Source organism: Hylobates moloch, unplaced genomic scaffold, assembly GCF_009828535.3.
Source record: "Hylobates moloch isolate HMO894 unplaced genomic scaffold, HMol_V3 SCAFFOLD_4, whole genome shotgun sequence".
Classification (NCBI taxonomy): Eukaryota; Metazoa; Chordata; class Mammalia; order Primates; family Hylobatidae; genus Hylobates; species Hylobates moloch.
The window spans coordinates 61,945,898-61,966,028 of record NW_026652279.1 but is presented as its reverse complement, the minus strand read 5'-3'; the positions used below and the strand labels follow the sequence as shown (position 1 = coordinate 61,966,028).

The following is a 20,131-nucleotide window of genomic DNA, read 5'->3' as shown; positions in this document are numbered from 1 at the left end:
GAAATTCGTAGAATCTTTTTTTTTTTTTTGAGACAGAGTCTTGCTCTGTCGCCCGGGCTGGAGTGCAGTGGCGCAATCTCGGATCACTGCAACCTCTGCCTCCCAGGTTGAAGCGATTCTCCTGCCTCAGCCTCCCAAGTAGCTGGGATTACAGGTGCCCGCCACCATACCCGGCTAATTTTTATGTTTTTAGTAGAGACAGGGTTTCACCATGTTGGCCAGGCTGGTCTTGAACTCCTGACCTCATGATCTGCCCGCCTTGGCCTCCCAAAGTGCTGGGATTACAGGCATGAGCTACCATGCCCAGCCAATTCATAGAATCTTAGAGAGGGAAACATCTAGTAGTTTTGACATCTATAAGTGAAAAAATGAGGAAGAAATTTAATTTCTGGGGGAAAAAAACTCATGCAGGTTGTTGGCTTATTTATGCGCCAACTTCATTTCCCAAAAGGAATTTTAAATGATTTAAGGAGGGTGGCAAGACTTCAAATTCAGAAGTCATTGGAAGTTAGAACCAGATGTGATCTTAAAGATCACCAAGTTCAATTCGCTTATTTCACAAAGGTTAAATGACTTGTCCAGGGCCTCACAGCTGACTAGAAAAGGCATAAACTAGAACCTGATCTATTTGCCTGCCTCCAGTGCTCCTTCCCCCAATCACTTCACTTAACCGAGGCTTTGTTAATCTACTGTAGTCTTCCTTAATCTCCAGTTTATTGGTAGAGATTGACAGTTTCCCACTTGATTAAATGTTGTCTGATACTCTTGTTTCTTGTTTCATTTCTTGCCCAGGTTAATAAGCTCTTCAAGGGCAGTGAATCTTTCATCTCCATAATATCTGTCCCAGTGGCAAGTGAGAGGTACACAGTTTAATGTGTCATGATCAGTGGATTGATCGATTGTGTACATGTGATGCTTTGAAGAAAACATATTGCATACTAAGATACTGTGCATGTCACTGAGACTCAAGTTTGGTTGCATAAGGATCATTTCCACTCACTTGATTGACAGATTGGTCCACAGTATATGCACATTTGAACGTTTATATTTGTGTTAATACATTGTACCTTTGTTTCTTTCAAATATATCATAAACTAGAGTTTTCAGAGAAACTGGAGCTTTCCATTTCTACTATGCCTGTGGCAGAAAAAGAATCTAGATAACCAACCACCTTTGCCTTTTGCCAGAACAGCAGATAACTCCCTCTATTGTTTAGACCTTTCTAAAAGGTCCTCTCTGGGAAGTCTCAATTCCCTCTGTATTAGCTTGTAACCACCACAGGCATGAATGTTCATTAGTAACCTCACCTCCACCTATCCAAAAGCCTCAGGAATGGCTGAGGACGAGGTAGGCTTTGTAGGTCTGTAGGGCTTATATTTGTATATTGTATTTGTCCAAACATGGCTAGCCTTTAAAGAGCTAAACAAAACAGAGGCACAATCCCATCATAAAAATGGGCTAAGGACATGAATAGACAATTCTCAAAAGAAGATATACAAATGGCAAACACACATACAAAAAAATGCTCAACATCACTAATTATCAGGGAAATGCAAATCAAAACCGCAGTGCAATACCACCTTACTCCTGCAAGAATGGCCATAATCAAAAAAATTAAAATAATAGATGTTGTTGTGGATGTGGTGAAAGGGGAACACTTTTACACTGTTGGTGAGAATGTAAACTAGTACGAGCATGGAAAACAGTGTGGAGATTCCTTAAAGAACTAAAAGTAGATCTATCATTTGATCCAGCAGTCCCATTTCTGGGTATCTACCCCAGAGGAAAAGAAGTCATTATATGAAAAAGATACTTGCATATGTGTGTTTATGGCAGCACAATTCGCAATTGCAAAAATATGGAACCAGCTCAAATGTCCATCAGTCAACAAGTGGATAAAGAAAATGTGGTATATATACACCATGGAATACTACTCGGCCATGAAAAAGGAACAAAATAATGGCATTCGTAGCAACCTGGATGGAATTGGAGACCATTATTCTAAGTGAAGTCACTCAGGAATGGAAAACCAAACATTGTATGTTCTCACTTATAAGCAGGAGCTAAGCTATGAGGACACAGAGGCATAAGAATGATACAGTGGACTCTGGGGACTCAGAGGAAAGAGTGGGAGGGGTGTGAGGGATAAAAGACTACACATTGGGTGCAGTGTACACTGCTCGAGTGATGGTTGCACCAGAATCTCAGAAATCACCACTAAAGAACTTACTCATGTAACCAAACACCACTTGTTCCCCAAAAACCTACTGAAATAAATAACTTAAAACAGAGGCAAAAAAAAAAAAAAAAAAAGATGGTCTCAGGTAACCCCTCAAATATCATACCAGGACCATTTGGCTATGAGGAGGAAGAACTCACTAAAATAAGAAAACTAGTTTCAGTTTTTCAAAATATTGCCTCAAATAATAAAATAAGTTTTATTTCTCTTGATCAACAATTTTGACAATGAAATTTTAAATGATGCCACAAGTAAAAGTGATTATCCCTGGGATGGCTGACTGCAATGCCAAAGGTTATTCCTGAATACATTTTTATGGCAGCATTCTAAGTGTAAAACCTGGTACCTGGTGGAATGTTGACAGATTTGTAAGTGCTCCCATGTAAATGGTGTTAATTCATTATCAAATTATGAAGTACTTAGAGGTGTTGGCCAGTTAACTCGCTAGACTCCCTCAAGATTCCTTACCCTACAGCGTTGCCTTTGGGGGATGTCTGCTCTGACATATTGACTGCCCAAAAGCTTTACGCTTCTTGATGTACTTTGAGGAATGGAAAGGGTCCATCTGCTGGAAAGGAAAGGGCTTGGAGTTTAAGTAAAATGAATTTAAATGGGGTTTAAGGTTTGAGAACCTTAGTAAACTACTTGTCTTCCTTGCCCTTTCTTGTATTTGCTTCACTGTGCCATAAGTTGAATGGAGTCCTTTGTTTTGTTTCATCTAACTGCGTTATTGAATGTGTGTTCTGGACCCTTCCCAAGAAATGCTACAGATTTAAGTTGAGGGCCTGGGATTGAGAGAGAAACAGACCTTGTAGGTGTCAGACAGCCTGCTTCAGCTCAGCCAAAGATTTAGGCATCTATGCTTTGCTGCAGTTATAAAACTGGGAGTCTTCCCACCCAATAAAATGGAAGTTTTTATTGAGCTTTCCTTTTAAATAAAAAGGAAACTTGGAGAATAAACCTTCTGTTTGTCATGCCAGCCACTAGAGGGTAGAACAGCCACATTTCCTAGGACAGGTGTAATTTAAAGAGAGGGACTATGGTCAGAATACATTTGCCAGTGCTTGTCAATACAGATGCTTTCTGACTTATGATGGGGTTAAAACCACATAAACCCACTGTGAGTTGAAAATATTAAAAGTTGAAAATACGTTTAATACCCCTAACCTACTGAATATCATGGCTTAGCCTAGCTCACCTTAAACATGCTCAGAGAACACTTACATAAATCTACAATTGGGCAAAATTGTCTAGCAACACAGTACACTGTAGAGCAGGGGCCCCTAAACCCTGGGCCACAGACTGGTAGCAGTCCATGGCTTGTTAGGAGCAGAGCGGCACACAGAAGGTGAGTGGCAGGCAAGCGCGCATTACTGCCTGAGCTCTGCCTCCTGTCAGATCAGCAGTGGCATTAGATTCTCATAGGAGCACGAACCCTATTGTGAACTGCACATGAGAGGGATCTAGGCTGAGCACTCCTTATGAGAATCTAGCTAATGCCTAATGATCTGAGTGGACAGTTTCATCCCGAAACCATCCCCCCAACCCCCCGCCCATGGAAAAATTGTCTTCCATGAAAACAGTCCCTTGTGCCAAATTGGGAACTGCTGCTGTACAGTATCGGTTGTTTACCCTCATGATTGTGTGGCTGTCTGGGAGCTGTGGCTCACTGCCACTACCCAGCACTGGGAGAGAGTATCTTACAGCATATTGCTAGCCCAGAAAAAGATCAAAATTTGAATTACCACTTTAGGGCACAATTAACCAGCAGAAGAGTTTTTTAAAATGCAGCTTTCTGGGCCCTACACCCCCAGAGGTTCTGATTGGATAGCTCTAAGTGGAACTTAATGTCAGGGGATTCTCACACAGGTATCTTGGATTTTACTTTGAGACACGCTGATCTATAAGAGTTTTGGGGCATGCATTTTCGCCTGACTATCTTTTCTCTTGGGATTACAAAGCAAAATGATTATTTGGAGGAAAAAAATCTTAACAATAACAGAAACCAGGGTATAGGAAAAAGCTAGAGTGTTGGTTAATTTAAAGGTCTTTCCCTGCCTTTGTCCAACATATTTCAAAGGAGACTCACTTTGTAAATATTCAGAATCAAAGAAGCTACCAAAACGTTTTTATTGGGAGTTTTACTTCAACCAGTAAAGACCATGGAATCCTTAGACTACAAATCTCTAAACATTTTTGATAAAATATCCCTTCTATGACCATCTCACAGCTCCCCTAATTTTATCCTTTATGGGTTATGTGGTTTGGCTCTGTCCTCACCCAAATCTCCTAACTGTAATCCCCATGTGTCAAGGTAAGGACCTGGTGGGAGGTGATTGGATCGTGGGGCGGTTTCCCCTGCTGTTCTTGTGATACTGAGGGAGTTCTCATGAAACCTGATGGTTTAAAAGTGGCAGTTTCCCCTGTGCACTCTCTCTCTCTCTTGCTGCCAGGTGAGATGTGCCTTGGCTTTTCTTTGCCTCCTGCCATGATTGTAAGTTTCCTGAGGCTTCCCCCAGCCATGAGGAACTGTGAATCAATAAAACCTTTCTTCTTGATAAATTACCCAGTCTCAGGTATTCTTTATAGCCGTATAAAAATGGACTAATAAAATGGGTGTCATGAAGACCCAAAGCCTAATGTCTTAGCATTGTAAAATATAGTTGTGGAGACCTTACAAAGAGTGTATGTAATTTTATCATGATCTTGATTGAACAAGTATCAAGATTCTTTCTCATGTGTACAGATTCAAGTGTAGTAATACACAACGTCCTCCTAGTAAGGATGACCATTTTATTTTTGTCAGTGCCCCTAGAGAGCAGTGGCATCCTCCTGGGGAAGGTTTTGCCATTGCTTTTAAATAGAAAAAACATGATAAAATCATTCAAATCTGTGATAGGATTCTACCTTTTAAAGAGTTAAAGAGATAGTGGGAATGTGAGTAAAATGAAACTTGGTTCTGAAGCGAGGACTTAGACCAATGAAAGAATGGTATGAGTTTTTCAGAGAGACGAAAAAGCAGTCTATCTTCTGTGAGCCCTCATGGACCAAAGAATACCACCCTCCACCCCCACATATTTCATACGAAGATTTCTGAAGGTTTTCCAGTGTCACTTCCTCTTTCTTTCCTGGTTTTTGGGAGAGTTCTATGATTATATGTCAATGAAAAAGGAAGTTCTGTAATCTTCTAATCTCTTTCTCTGTCTCCTCTCTCATACGCACACAAAAAAAAATAAGAAATCTTTTCAAAATTAAAGGCCAGAAATCTACAGTGTGTCATTTTAGGTGTAATTCTATAGAAAAAAAGATGTTTTGCAGAAATTATGCTGCCTTTATGAACTTTAATTAGTAACACTTGTAATAATCTACACGTTATTAATCTGTCTCCTAAAATTTATTTTGATGCTGATACAAATTATTATACTGAAGGAATCCTCCCAGTAGAGGTACTTCTAAAAAAGAGGTATTCCTTGAAGGTTTGGTAAATTTCCAGTTATGTTAGATTAACTACTTAGGAAGCCTCTATATAGTTAAAATCTGGAACAAATGATTAAATGAGAATTTGTGCATTATCATAATAGAACACAAGACTTATGGTGTTAACTTTATTATAGAGAATTTCTGTAGCTCACATAAGAAATTGAATCCTTTCAAAATGGGTGGGCTGATGAATAGCCCAAATTTGGCTCCCAAACTCTATTAGTTACAAGTGTGCCAAGAATGGATTTCTTCCCTCCCCCCGTCCCCCACCAGCACTTGGGACAGCCAAGAGGAACCTGGGGTGATGGGAATCCCTTGGCTGGTTATCTCTGCCTCTTTATCTGTTTCCCCCAGTGCCACCCAAGCATGTGTTTTGTTTATGCCATTATGTGACAAAGTTGGGAAGACTTTGTTCTTAAATTCTGATTTCCATTGTTCATAATTTTATGATCAGTTGATCGATGCCTTCCAAAATATTACATGTACCCACTCTCAGTAACTAGAAAAAGATCTCATGAAGCAGCAGCATTTTCATTGTCTGTTTTGAAAGAGCTAAAATTAAGTTTGCCATTCCTTCTAGAGTTCTGGCCCAAGTGATTTAAAAACAGTTTTAATAAACATTTAGACCATCATGTATTTTGTAATACAGTTGGGTCACTGTTGATTCCTAAGATAAATGTGTTAAAACATAAGCTTTCTCATTCATCAGCAGCCTCAGCTTTCATCCAAATTTATTTAATGATGATGCAAGCCCATAGCGTTGGTGTTGCAGTTCGTCACCATGGAAGTGTTTCTGTCAACAAATCCTCGCTTTACTATCATGAAATTGATTTTGCAGGGGAAAGGAGGATAATTGTGAAAGCTTCCTTTTACTCTTAAAGATCTTCACAGTTTGCCTGGATGTCTAAATGAATTGCATTTAAAATCAATAACTGGCAATAAAATTAACCACACTAAATTAACAATTATGAGGTTAGAAAAAGGGAAATGGCAATAAGCTACTTTGTCTGAAATCGTCTTTTTGGAATGTGACTTGGGGACCATACTTGTAATTTAAAATGTTCCCTGAAAGCTATTGTTCTTTGCTCAGAAGTATGGATTATCCCCAGGGAGTCCCATGAGGCAGATATCAGAATTTCTAGGAGGATTTGGCTGAGTTATTCTCATCTATATTGTAAATGGCATAATAATCACAGAAGAAATTTGCACTATATTACTTCTTTCAACTAATATACTGTATTTTTTTAATATGCCTTTTCTGTAGCTTATGTTCATAACTATCTTTGGCTTTTATTTGCTTGTTTAAAAAAAGCTGTAAGAGGTTAAAACAAAAAAAACTATAAGCTTCTGAATGCAGGCCCCTTATGAGCAGGGTAGGTAGCACCTACATTAAGTAATTCAAACTGTTTTGGGAACCCCATAGGAAAAAGAAACAAGAATGACTTTTTTTTTTTTTTTTTTTGCTTTGAAGTAGAGTGTTCAAGAGTTTATGTCACAGTGGCTGATTCCACTTTTGGTTGTAGACATATATGTCCTGTGAGAGTTTTGATCTCTGGTAGAAATACAGTCAACTCTTGATTGTCAACGTAACTGTATTTCCAAATGTACTTTCTCTGGCTTCCTATCACGTCAGAGCTTTTTAATTTTATCATCTGCTTCTATGTGCTCACGAAAACCAAAATTATTCGGTAGTATTTTATTTCATTGTTATAAACATTTAAGTTCCTAATGTAGTCTAAGCACTGTGCTGGGCTCCAGAGATACTGAAATACATCCCAAGCATGAAGTTATGTTTGCTTCTGAAAGATCTTACAGTTCACTTTGAAATCAAAGAGATGTAATTTTTATTTATTTGAACCACTTTTCTTTCCTCTAATATGTGATTAGAAGTTGACCATAAATGGGACATAGGTCCTGTTTGTTTTTAAGGAAGAATTAATAGAGACTATAAGCAAAAGACAAAATTCTATTGTACATGCAGAAATATAACACAGAATGACCAAAAGAAAATTAGCAAGCAATGGTAAAAATAACAAATTATTTACTGTTTTATAATGTTAAAGTATTTCACCAAGACAAGTTGCAGTCAAATTAAAGTGAGTTATGGAAAATGAAATACATAAAGATGTATTTATACAAGTGCAGACTAAATATTTTCCACACAAGTATGTAAATGAAAAGATATACAGTAAGTGCACACTCGATATGACTATGCAGGCAACAGTTAGTTTCAGATACTCTTGTATAGTTCATGCACAAACCTTCCCAAAGTACGAGTTCAGTCAGTCTTGGGGGATATGGAGGGATGATTAAAAAAGGATTGAGTTCCTTGCAAAAATATCAGTATGGACTGGATGAGGGTGAGCGTGGTCAGTTATATATGTTACTTACTGTAATTTGTGATTGTCGAGGAAGAGGTGTGGCTGTTGGTGTGATAGTAATACTGCTGGTGACTTTATTGGTTTTGTTTAGTGCCCCGTTAATTAAGCCTTGAGTTCGGTTATCCTGCAGTGGTGCTGAAGGGCTGGCAGGTCTCACAGGGCTGGCTACAGCTTGCATGTAAGGACTTCCTAAGTGAATGTGGATTTTATTATCCTCAGTAGTTATCACACTTGAGCTATTACTGTTTGAACGCTGAAACTGCCATGATGACTGCCGGTCCGGGGAGACTCTGAATATCGCATGCTTGGCACTGATTTCTATTGGTTCTGGGGAGCGTCCCTGCTCAGGAGAGCTAGCTGAACCAGTCACAGCCAAAACCTGAATAGGGGACATTGTCCTTTCTGGAGTTAGAGAACCACAAGACTCTGGGGTCTGTGCTCTGGCAAAGGTTGCCATGGTAATTGGGGACATGCCTTGTTCTAAATTCATGAGGTCTTCGGTAGAGGTTTTGGACTTTACTGGTGTTATGGAGGCATTTTGGAGGATGGTTATCCTTTGCTTTGGCGTGCCACAGTTCGGTATCACTGCAGTACTCGTGTAAGAGTGAGGACTCTCTGTGGTCGGACTTGTGATTTCAAGAGTGGCTGTGTTTTGTACATGGTCTGGAGTAACCTTTATATGAAGTGGCTGCCCAGGTGTGTGGCTTAGGACTAGATCTCCAGGTTGAACAAAGTTGGCATTGGGTTTAGTTTGTATTTTTCCATTCTGAGGATGGCCCTCCTTGGATTTCATCCAAGGAATCCATAGCTTTCTGTTAACAGGACATGGAGTAGACTGGCTGCATTTGAAGGACAGCACAGATCCCTCATCATTAGGGTCCTCGTCTTGATCCTCATTCTCCTCATATAACTGACCATTGATGACGGCACGTTCCAGAGGAATGAGGCTCTTGTAATCAGGTGGTTCATTGTCTACTGCTTCTGTCTGAACTTCTTTAGAAAATACTTGAGGATCGGAAATTCTTCCATTGAGACTAGGCCTGAGGCTCTTACTGAAATGCCGGTACCTCTCTAACTCCTTAGTGAGGTTTTCAATCTCTCTTCCTAAATCTCTGTTCCTGTTTTCTTGTTGATTTAGTTTTTTTTGCAGGACTGAGTGATCTCCCTGGAGGTGACATATTAGGTCTTCAGTTGCCATGTATTCATGAATTTTCTCTTTTAATGCATCTACTTCTCTTGAGAGGTGCCCTGACTTAGCTTCTTCTTCTTGAAGCCTTTTGAAAAGCCATTGTTCATGGCTGGTCTCTGTCTTTTCTGCTAACTTGTACTTAGCAAGCTCCATTTTAACATGTTCCAGCTCTTTAGATAAAAATTGAGCTTTGTCTCGTTCATTAGCGTACCTTCGTTCTAGAGTCTCATATTCATCTTCTGTTTTCATGAGGTCGTCCTCAATGGCTTTCATGTCCTTTAGCTTCAGTTTCAGTCTTTCCACTTCTTGAGAGAGCTCCTTAATCTTATTGTTTTCTTGGTGTAATGCTGTTGTGGATTTCCCAGAGTCTTGATTTAATTTGTTTTTTAGGAAATCTTTCTCAATTGCTTCCAAGGATTGAAGCCTATTTTTCAACATATTAACTCTTGACAGGAGATCATTTCCTTTCTCTTCTTCCGCTTTCAATTTGTTTTTTAAATCATCTCTCTCCTTGGTTACGCTGTACATCTTTTCTTCTACGTCGGTTTTGGACTTGAGTGCCCTTTTAGTTTCCTCAATTAACTTCTCAGTAACTGTTGTTACTTTATTTTGCTCCACTTGAAGCTGAGAAGAAGCAGCTTGTAATTTATCTTCAGTTTTCTTTAATTTTTCACTCATTGTTTTCCGTTCCTCTACAAACATCACAGTTAATGTTTTCAGTTTAGTTAAATCCTCTTTTAGAGTGAATTCTGTCTTTTCTAGCCGACTTTCAATGGCTTCTAGTTCTTTGATCCTTACTTTTAAACTCTCCAGTTCTTGAGACAACTGCTTTGTGGTCATCCTTTCTTTTTCTAAATTGCATTTCAGAGAGTAGCATTCTTGTTTGCTTTTGTTGAAAGCGTCTTCTAACTTTTCCAGAGCCATAATTCTTTTACTGAGTTTTTCAACCTCTAGTTTAAAGTCTTTACTCTGTAACGTCTCCCTTTCAAGCCTCTTATTGAGATCTCTGCACTGCTCCTCCATTTTTATGAGCTCTTCATCTTTCCCTTCCATATCTAGCACACGTTTCCTGAGCTCTTCCACTTCAGCCATGATACCAGCGTTTCCATATTCTCCCTTACTGATTTTTTCTTTTATATCTTGCAGCTCCTCTTCTGCTTTTCGTAAAGACCTGTTTGTCTCTTCTAACTCATCAATCTGCCGGCTGAGTGCTGCCAGCTTTTGTTGAAGCTGGCGATTTTGACTGTCCTCATTGGTGAGCTTCGCCATAATTGTGTCTTGGTCCTGGTGAAACTTTGTGGTCTGTGTTTGCAGTTCCTTCTCTAGTCTGGTTGCCTTCTGCTCTTCCTCCTGAACTCTGGCTTCAGCAAGGGCTAGTTTGGTATGTGTTTCTTTTGCATTTGTGGTCAGCTCTTGGATTTTCTGTCTTTGAAGGGTGAGCTGTGCCGCCAGCCTTTGTTGTTCATCCACCACCATCAAAGCAAAAGACTTCAGCTTGGTCAGCTCCTCTTTCAGGGTGGTGACCCTTTTCTCCTTTTCTTGCTCCTTCTCCTCCTGAGACTTGATTTCTTGATCAGTTAGCTTCTTTAATCTGAAAAATGTAAAGTGCATTTTATTTTGTGATTCATGCTTTAGTAACTCATCGAATGTACTTAAATATATATGTAATTTAGAAATTATATAATTATATGAGTTGTGTCAGTTCATATACAATATACAAAAGAGTGCCTGAATTTGATGACAGAGGAAAATCTTGATAAAGTTATCTTGCTTTTTTATTTGACTACCATTGATCAGTAACAGCTGCATTTCACCAGGAGCCTTAGTAAAAGAGTAAGGGCAAGAATATTTAGTTTAAATTGCCTGGGTAACATATAATTAGTAGGCAGTCTGGCCTGAAGGCTATGAAAATAGGCACAAGCTTGAGATGATGCAGTTAGACCTGGCTTCAAGGCCGACCCTACTTTTACCAACGAATTGATCTGGGCAGTTATTTAACATCTCTGAGCCTCAATTTCCTCATATGAAAAATGGGGGCAATAATTTTATTTACGTCAGGGGCTTTTTATGAAAATTAAATGCAGTAATTCATCTAAGATTCTCATTGTCCTGGCACATGGTAAGCATTTGGTATTAGTTGTTGCTGCTGTCTTTTTTTTTTTTTTTTGAGACGGAGTCTCGCTCTATTGCCCAGGCTGGAGTGCAGTGGCGCAATCTCGGCTCACCACAAGCTCCGCCTCCCGGGTTCACGCCATTCTCCTGCCTCAGCCTCCCGAGTAGCTGGGACTACAGGCGCCCGCCACTGCACCCAGCTAATTTTTTGTATTTTTAGAAGAGACGGGGTTTCACCATGGTCTCGATCTCCTGGCCTCGTGATCCACCCGCCTCAGCCTCCCAAAGTGCTGGGATTACAAGCGTGAGCCACCGCGCCTGGCCTTGCTGTCTTTATTAATATGGTTATTTATCAAATGGTTTGCTCGAACCAAAGTATGTGGTGCATTAATGTTTGATGTTCAACTCCTTGATTCTTAGTTAAGAAAAAATTTAGTCACATTGCTTAGAAGTTATACACTTCACTGATAGACCTCTGTGCCAATTAAAACTTGGTTTGCACTAGCACAACGTTATTCTAGGAACCACGTCACATATATCTTATCCTCATATTGGATAGCAATTAAATGAGGAGAATTGAGAGACATCTGTATGGGTTTGGTGTTTTCATAACATTTGAGAAGAGCATGCGGTTTGGTAGGAAAGTGCTTATTGATGAGAGTCTGATGCTAGACATGACGGAAGAGAAACTGTTATCAGGAACATAATAATTCCCTCTTAAATGACGACTACTATGACATGCTATTTTCTTTTATGTTTTAAATTTGTCAGCATAACAGGAGGGTATTTTACATGTAGTATAAACTATCTCTTCCACCTCAGTAGTGAGGTCAAAGTTTTAAATTTGTGGCACTCTCAAGTATACTGTGAATGGACTGATTATAGAGGATGTAATTACAGCTTTGTAGTACTGTTATACAGAAGCTAAAATAGAATGGAATCCCTGAGGAATTGAACCAAAGGACTTGTCTTGGATGAAGTTATAACTATTTACATTCTGATAGGTATAGAGAATTCATAATTAGAAATGAGTTAATTATCAAATGCATGTCTATCATCCTTATCACAGAACTTACTTTTTGAAAGTTGTGTAAGGATTTGAGAGAACGTTTTATTTATTTTACTTTATTTTATTTTTTGAAACGGAGTCTCACTTTGTCGCCAGGCTGGAGTGCAGTAGAGCCATCTCAGCTCACTGCAGCCTCTGACTCCCTGGTTCAAACAATTCTCCTGCCTCAGCCTCCCGAGTAGCTGGGATTATAGGCACGCACCACCATGCCCAGCTAATTTTTGTATTTTTAGTAGAGACAGGGTTTCACCGTGTTGGCCAGGATGGTCTCGACCTCCTGACCTCGTGATCCACCTGCCTCGGCCTCCCAAAGTGCTGGGATAACAGGTGTGAGCCACCGTGCCGGCTGAGAGAACATTTTAAAAGGAAACTAATTTAGGGTCGTCGTCTTGGAAATTGAGTCCTTCTTTTTGAGATTCTAATCTGCTCTTTTCTGTAATTTTCTGTAATTACATTACATAGGAGGAACATGTTGAAAATAATCGTATAAGAATTCTGCATCTTTTTTGTGGGAATCCACTTTTAGTTTTTTCTGTTATGAGAACTTAACAGGAGGCTGGCCCCAAGGGCTGTGGCTTGTAAAATTCAGAAGATGCTAGGCAGGATGCTGGGGTGTGGTTGATGATGATCTCATCCAAGGTCTTGGCAAAAGGCTTGCCCATGGTTTCTGGCCATGCCCCATCCCTATTTGAGACACATGAGAGCCTGAAAAGATAAGCATAGCAGCTTCTTCTTGAATGGTCATGGGACTTCTCAACCCAGTGGCAGAGTCCATGGGTAAACTGCTTTGGTGGTGAAATAGTTAAAAAAAAACTTTGTCAAAGTGCTTCTTTCTCCTGCCTTAGCATTAGAATTCATTCGATTTAAGGGTTTTGACAATGCCTTGAGCATAATTACAGTGAAATATTTTTCCTCTCTCTATACCACAGTTCTTACAGTTTTATTAGAGAACAGTTTCACAAAACCTTTTAAATATTTATTTTCAACTTATTAAATTATAGCATGTGCTATTTCATTTTTATGAGAAGGGGGTGTGTTTTCTTAGGATATAAGGGAGGGAAGATTATTTTGCAGTATAATTAAAAGAGTATTAAAAGGGAATGGTGATTAGTGAGTGCAGTGCAGTAACCTGCAAAAAAGATTTAGAAAAAAATTCAGTTGCTTCCATTTTGTTCAGTGTTTTTGGAGCGGGCATAATGCATATTTTTCAGCCTGGGGCATGATGCATATTTTTCAGCATGATGCAAACATAAGCATATTTTTCATGGTTTTTGTAAATTGGTTGGCATCCCCATCTGTTCCCCAAGCTCTATCTGATTATTTGAATGCATTTGCTCTAAGCATTTCCTTACTACTTGTTTTCCAATAACCTGCTATTTCCTTGGGCCACTCTCATGAGCGCACCATAGGACAGTCAGCTGTCTAGTCTGCTAAAGCCTGTTGGGAAGGTAAACGGATTTATATGCAGAAAAAACTATACCCATAGCCATCAACTTGGGAGCTCAGGACAAGGAACCAGTGAGAACTGAGAGCAGGAGGCCCTGATGGAATCTTTTCAGAGCCAGTTGCATGCGTGTGATTGTTACACATTGTGTGGTTGTACATGTGTGTGAGAGAGGGAAAGAGAGCTGGTTATGCTACTGAATTTGAAGGAATTAGCACTTCTGATAGTGATGAATGGTCCACCCTAAATCATTATTTCTTGCCTTGTATCCAGGAGCATTTGAAGGTTGAAGTTTGAGGCTAGTTTTTGGTCTTGAAGAAAGTATAGGGTGAGGAGGGTGTGGAGTTGAGCCTCCTAAGCCTGCCTCCTACTTTGAGTAGGAATGGACTTTAGACAACACAGTAACTTAATTTTCTGTCTCCATTATTTTTCTTTGCATATTAACAGGATTTAGCATTGATACTTGCATTATATGCTAATGCAGGTTATCATGAACTCTTGGTTTGCTAGCCAAAGCAGATCAATGATTTTGATTGCTTTTAACCAGGGTTTTTATGATCTCCAAAGTAGCATAGACCTTGAGGTGCAGAACTCTGCAGATCTTAAATTCATTCCCTAAGAGCTGTGTAGTCAAATTATGACTCCTTTTTCCATTAATAGTTCCAGTTTATGTGCCTTTATGCAGGGATAATCTATGCCAGGGTTTCTCCATCTTCAGCATTGTTGATACTTGGGGCCAGATAATTTGTTCATTGTGGAGATCATCTTGTGCACTACAAGAGGTTTAGCAGCATCCCTTTGTTGTGAATTAAAAATGTTTCCAGACATTGCCAAATGTCTCCTGGGGGGCAGTCACCTCCAACTGAGAACTAGTGATCTATGCATGTGTATGTTTGTGGCATGTGTGTATGTCAGTCTGTCAGTAGAAGTTAGACTCCATCATTTTGCCTTACGCAGCTTTAATTAAATAGGTGCAACTGAGAGCTCCCACCTGAATTACATGTACACCTGGTGATTTTATCTTCCCTGCTAGTGGCCTATTCTTTACCAATGCTTCTCACAGTGTAAAGTGCATTTGAATCACATAGGAATCTTGTTAAACTGCAGACTCCAATTCAGTAGGTCTGGGGTGGGCCTCACAATTTGCATTATAACAAACTCCCAGATAATGTCAAGTCTGCTGGCCCTCAGACTGACTGTGGGTAACAAGGCTTTACCATTTACATGTCAGATGTTTCCTGGAAATGGGATACTGTTTGAATATTAACTCTGGTAATTGTTGTTCATTATTGATTTATACCCAATCTGCAGTACCACAGCCTGTATTCCTGACCTACATGACCATCCGTTTTTTTTCAAAGAAGGTATCAGGTGAGAGAATATGGCTAAATTAACTAAAATCTGTCCACATTTCTGGGGAACAAAATGACTCAAAATGCACACCATAGTTGGTGGGTCAGTAGCTACATTTTCATGCAAAAAGAGCGCTAAATGATTTTAGTTCCAATTTGTGGTTTTTCTCACACAGCACAAAGACTAAAATATATATATAATAGCTGCCATTCTTTACTTAGTGCCAGTGATGTGTTGCCAAGCACTGAGCTGAGTCTGTACATCTGTCAGTTCTAATTCTCATGATAAATTTACAGGGTTTAGGATTATCTCCATTTTATAGCTGTGAAAATTGAGGCTCAGAAAGGTCAAGAAGGAGCAAAGCCTGTGCGATTTCCCCACATTATATTGCAAAGAACAAAAACCATTGCATAAGGCTGGTCCACACACAAGGATTTTTATCAAAAACACTCTGAATGGAGAACTATTAACTTAAAAAATCTTACTTAACATTGCATTTGTATTCTTTTTAAAAAGGGTGTATCTCTCAGAGCAGGGGTTTTTAAATGTTTCTTCTTATATCTACCAAAAGAATGCTGAAAAACTAAGTACTCCTTTTCACATTTTTAACTGGCATCTAGATTTTTTCATTCAATGTTTAAATAGTTGTAAAAGGATATATTTTAACATTTGCCATCTAATGTAAAAGTCCTCATTAACAAATTGGACAGCCAAACCAGTCGTTCAGGAAAAGTCTGACTTCGTTTTTCAACCAAACGAAATGTGTAAATACATATCCCTCTGGTACCCATCTCATTTCTAAAAGATAAGGCATGAGGACTTGCCCTGCATTGTCCTCAGCTGAAGACACAAGGCACTGCTCCATCCATTGTTTGGTTCTGAACCTGTTGCTGCTGCTGCTCTTGCTGCTCTGCTCTGCTCTGTCCTCATAGGACTCTCAGGATTAAGGCTTTCTAAGTTGTACCTTTGTCTGATGCCCCAGAGGGGTTTCCAACCCAGGAAGATGCACTTGATAAGAGTTTGCTAAGAAGTTTGTTTTGAAAGTGTTGTTGGAAAAGGAGAACTCATAGAACACAGAGAGTGTATGTATGAATAGTGGACGTAGACGTTGATCCCTTAAATCTCCCCATGCCTGTACCCATAGAAAGTCTTTATGTACCCTCAGGGGTACATGTACCCCAGTTTAAAGACTACTGTCTTGTAGTACTCATAATTCATGTTCTAGTACTGACACCACAGCATTATAGGAACATTCATTGAATCCTGTCCAATAAAAATGGGTTGTGGAAGCTGGTTTTATGGACACAAAAGTGAGGTAATTAAATCCAAACTGGCTTAAAGCAGTATCTTATTACAGCTTTCCGTTAGAGTTTCTATTATGGCTCAGAATTGTTATAACTTACTGTGGTTTATCACTATTATTATGTGCAATACCAGTTCCTTGTTTTTTCAAAAACATCACATCTGTCATCTTCAGTATTCTTTGGTACTAACCATAATTCTGGTTCTTCATTACAAATGATACACTCAGAGGGTTTTTTCAGTTTTTATTTGCAGACACATATGTCAGCACAGATGTGTGCCTATATTTTATCTCCTCTGTGAGACACTGAGTATTAGTAATAATGCATCATATAGTACACATACGAAACACATGGTATATCTAAATACTATAATACCAGTCATACCCATAATAACTTATAATTCTTACCGCTTTTGATTTTATCTTATTTTTTGTACATTACAGTCAACCCTACTAAAATACAGACTTCTTGAGAACAGGATGAGTATCAGTGTCTGATTCATTTGTGTGTCCTACAGTGTCTACCACAAAGCACTTATATGTAGAGGGAACCACATGAATGTTTTTTTTGAATAAATGAAAGAATGAACAAATACTCCCTTTTGTGAAAAATACTGTAGCACTGTCCTGAGTAGTTTTATTCACTTTTTAAGAGGATGCTCTAATATTTACCATGTACATGTTTTTAGGCATTTAAGAAAATGAGGTATAAGTGGGTTTCCCATCAGTGTTCTCCAAGAACATTATTTTCTCTATTTCATAGCTACAGAGCCTCTAGAAAGAATCAAGACTGTTGGAACAGGTCCTTCTCTCCTTTCTTCAGATCCCTGCATTATAACTGTATGTGCTTGCTTGTTTGAGGAGAACAGGGTTAGGTGGTAAACATCCACATCCTAGCCCATCAGTCTCCTTTGGCTTTATCAACTCTGCTAACAAAGGAGTGACTATTTTATGTTTTCCTCAGAGTCCAGAGATCTACTGGACAAATATGTTTGTTTATTACATAAGCAACATTTTATCAACAGCAGTGACAGTGGAAAGGAAATATCTATAATCTGACCACCCTAAAACATCAATTATGTTTCTGTTTTCACAGATTGTTTTGCAGTTTTTCAGATGCTTGGTCCATAGAAATAAACTTAGGGTGATCATCAAGCAATAAAACGAATTCCACAAGCCATTAATTGTACTGTATTGTTTCTATTAGTTTCAGAAATCAGCCTGTAAACAGAGAATTAATTCAGAGTCAGCTTAGCTTCTCATCTGTCACTTTAAGGAAACCAGTTTTTCACTATGTAAATCTTGAATTTAATGTTTCTATGTTATGAATATGGCAAGACTTTTGTTCATTTAATTTACAAACAACAAAGACAATCATTAGTACTAAGGCTATCCTGAGATGAACAGGGGATAGAGGATCCTGTTCTCAAAGTGTTTATAGGCTATTAGGAAAGAAAAAGGAGATAGTTCCAGCGCAATTCAGTAAAGGCTCCAGAGCAGTAGTTCGCAACCTTTTAGGTCTCATGACCCCTTTACACGCAAAAAATTTTGAGGACCCTGAAGAGCTTTTGAGTGTATGGGCTGTATCTATCTCTTTACTGTGTTAGAAATTCAAACTAAGATTTTAAAAATACTCATTAGTGCCAGGTGCGGTGGCTCACGCATGTAATCCCGGCACTTTGGGAGGCCGCGGCAGGCGGATCACGAGGTGAGGAGATCAAGACCATCTTGGCTAACATGGTGAAACCCCGTCTCCACTAAAAATACAAAAAATTAGCTGGGCGTGGTAGCATGTGCCTGTAGTCCCAGCTACTCGGGAGGCTGAGGCAGGAGAATCGCTTGAACCTGGGAGGCAGAGGTTGCAATGAGCTGAGATCACACCACTGCACTCCAGAGCGAGACTCTGTCTCAAAAATAAAATTTAAAAAAAGTCATTTGTTAAAAATAATAAATAATCCATCATCTGTTAAATAACATTTTTATGAAAAAATACTTTTACAAACAAAATTACTTAGTGAGAAGAGTTGCATTGTTTTATATTTCTGCAACTAATGTCTGGCTTAATTGAAGACAGCTGTATCGTCAGATCTGTTTCACACATTTCATTAGCTGTCAGAGAAATCATCACACGTCATGGAGCCTCTGGAAAACTCCATATACACTTCTGAGAGAACGAGAGAGAAAAAGGTTATGTTATTATGAAGATATCTTTTTCACTCTCAAAGGGGGCCACACTTTAAGAACCATTACTCCAGAAGATAGACAGTTGAAACATCAGTGGCAAATTTGTCTTTCTCTGGAAAAGCGTCTGGTTTGGGCTGTCACCTCGTGCTTCTTCTGTAGCCTTTTGCTTCATCCTGATGAAGTCCCCAAATTCACTGGCTTAGTCACTGGTTTGATGTTTCCATCATTAATAAAGCCAGTCACTTGCTAACTGTCAAACATAGATGGGAGATTCTCTGCCTTCAAATGTTCTCTCCCAGTCCATAGAAAAGTCCTAAATGACAAAACTGTTTTCATAAGACATTGTGTTTTGTTTGAAACTCCAATTTGAAATAAGAGTATGGAAACCACTAAGTTGCCTGGTTTTCATAAATGGGTCCATCCATAGTGCTGTGCAGTTTAGCTGACATTTAATTCATTTCAGACCTTGATGAGACAAATACAGTGACAGCTACTATGTGCAAGGCATTCTACTTGCTATTTGTCAGTTCTTTTTTCGCCCAAACCTGCCTGTATTCTTGCACAGATCAATCTGATCATAACTTACAGCATTCTCCCAGTAACAACCAAATAGTGTGATGATACCAAAGCTTGTTTGGTCTTAAGATGTTTGAAACAGTGTAACAGTCACCCCAGTCCTAAGTATGTAACTTCATTTTGATGGGCTTAAATTCCTGTATTTGTTCTCATTATTCCAGAGCTAGTTTAATATGTTACTTTTTCTTCCTGATTTAATATGTTGATTACTAAGCAGAAAACTGCATACATCACACTCCTTTATTTATTTTTATATCTGCTCTCACAGCTAGACTTTGATAGCCTGATTATGATTATATCCCATTTTATCTTTTAGCAGTTCTTGTCTAATACATAATTTTAACTGTGTTGCGTTGATAGTAGCTGTGTTCATCGTGAAATAGCCATGGATTTCTAGCAGTTTGCAGAGTAATTACATGGAATTTATTGGAAAGCTTCTTTATTTGAGATAGATTTTGGTAATCAGGCCTATAATTTATGTTTCCTTGCTTTCCTCCCTGCTTTTTCTATGGGACTTTTCACTGTTTAGTCTAAATTTTAAGAGCACTCATAAAAATAGCTATGAGCGGTCTTTTTTATTCTGTGTATGCTGCTTCCTTTTATTTCTCTCACAAGTCAAAGGTTTTCTAAAAATTACAGCTACAGCATACCATAGCCATAATGTAATGTACAATTCATTTGACTTGGTCAGCAAGATCAGAACAGTAACACTTTTTTTGGCATCTGCTAGTTGAATATGAGTGTACATCTGTGTCTGCTTTATGTCCTTGTTACTGAAGATCCTGTCATCATCGTTGAGAT

The 20,131-nt window shown here is 38.9% G+C and overlaps 3 protein-coding genes across 7 annotated transcripts in view; 1 reads left to right on the top strand and 2 right to left on the bottom strand.

Annotated features, from left to right (window-relative positions):
* CMSS1 (cms1 ribosomal small subunit homolog) overlaps window positions 1–20,131 on the top strand; it is a 362,094-nt gene that overhangs the window by 22,264 nt on the left and 319,699 nt on the right. The gene's annotated exons all lie outside the window — the stretch shown is intronic.
* LOC116467018 (filamin A-interacting protein 1-like) overlaps window positions 1–20,131 on the bottom strand; it is a 100,859-nt gene that overhangs the window by 10,078 nt on the left and 70,650 nt on the right. The gene's annotated exons all lie outside the window — the stretch shown is intronic.
* Window positions 7,744–20,131, bottom strand: part of FILIP1L (filamin A interacting protein 1 like) — a 76,261-nt gene continuing 63,873 nt past the window's right edge. For all 5 annotated transcript variants that reach the window (XM_058437588.1, XM_058437587.1, XM_032150315.2 and 2 more), the window contains one exon: window positions 7,744–10,880. In XM_058437588.1, coding sequence (XP_058293571.1) covers window positions 8,090–10,765 — 2,676 coding nt within the window. In that variant the 5' untranslated portion in view covers window positions 10,766–10,880 and the 3' untranslated portion in view covers window positions 7,744–8,089. The remainder of the gene's footprint in view (window positions 10,881–20,131) is intronic.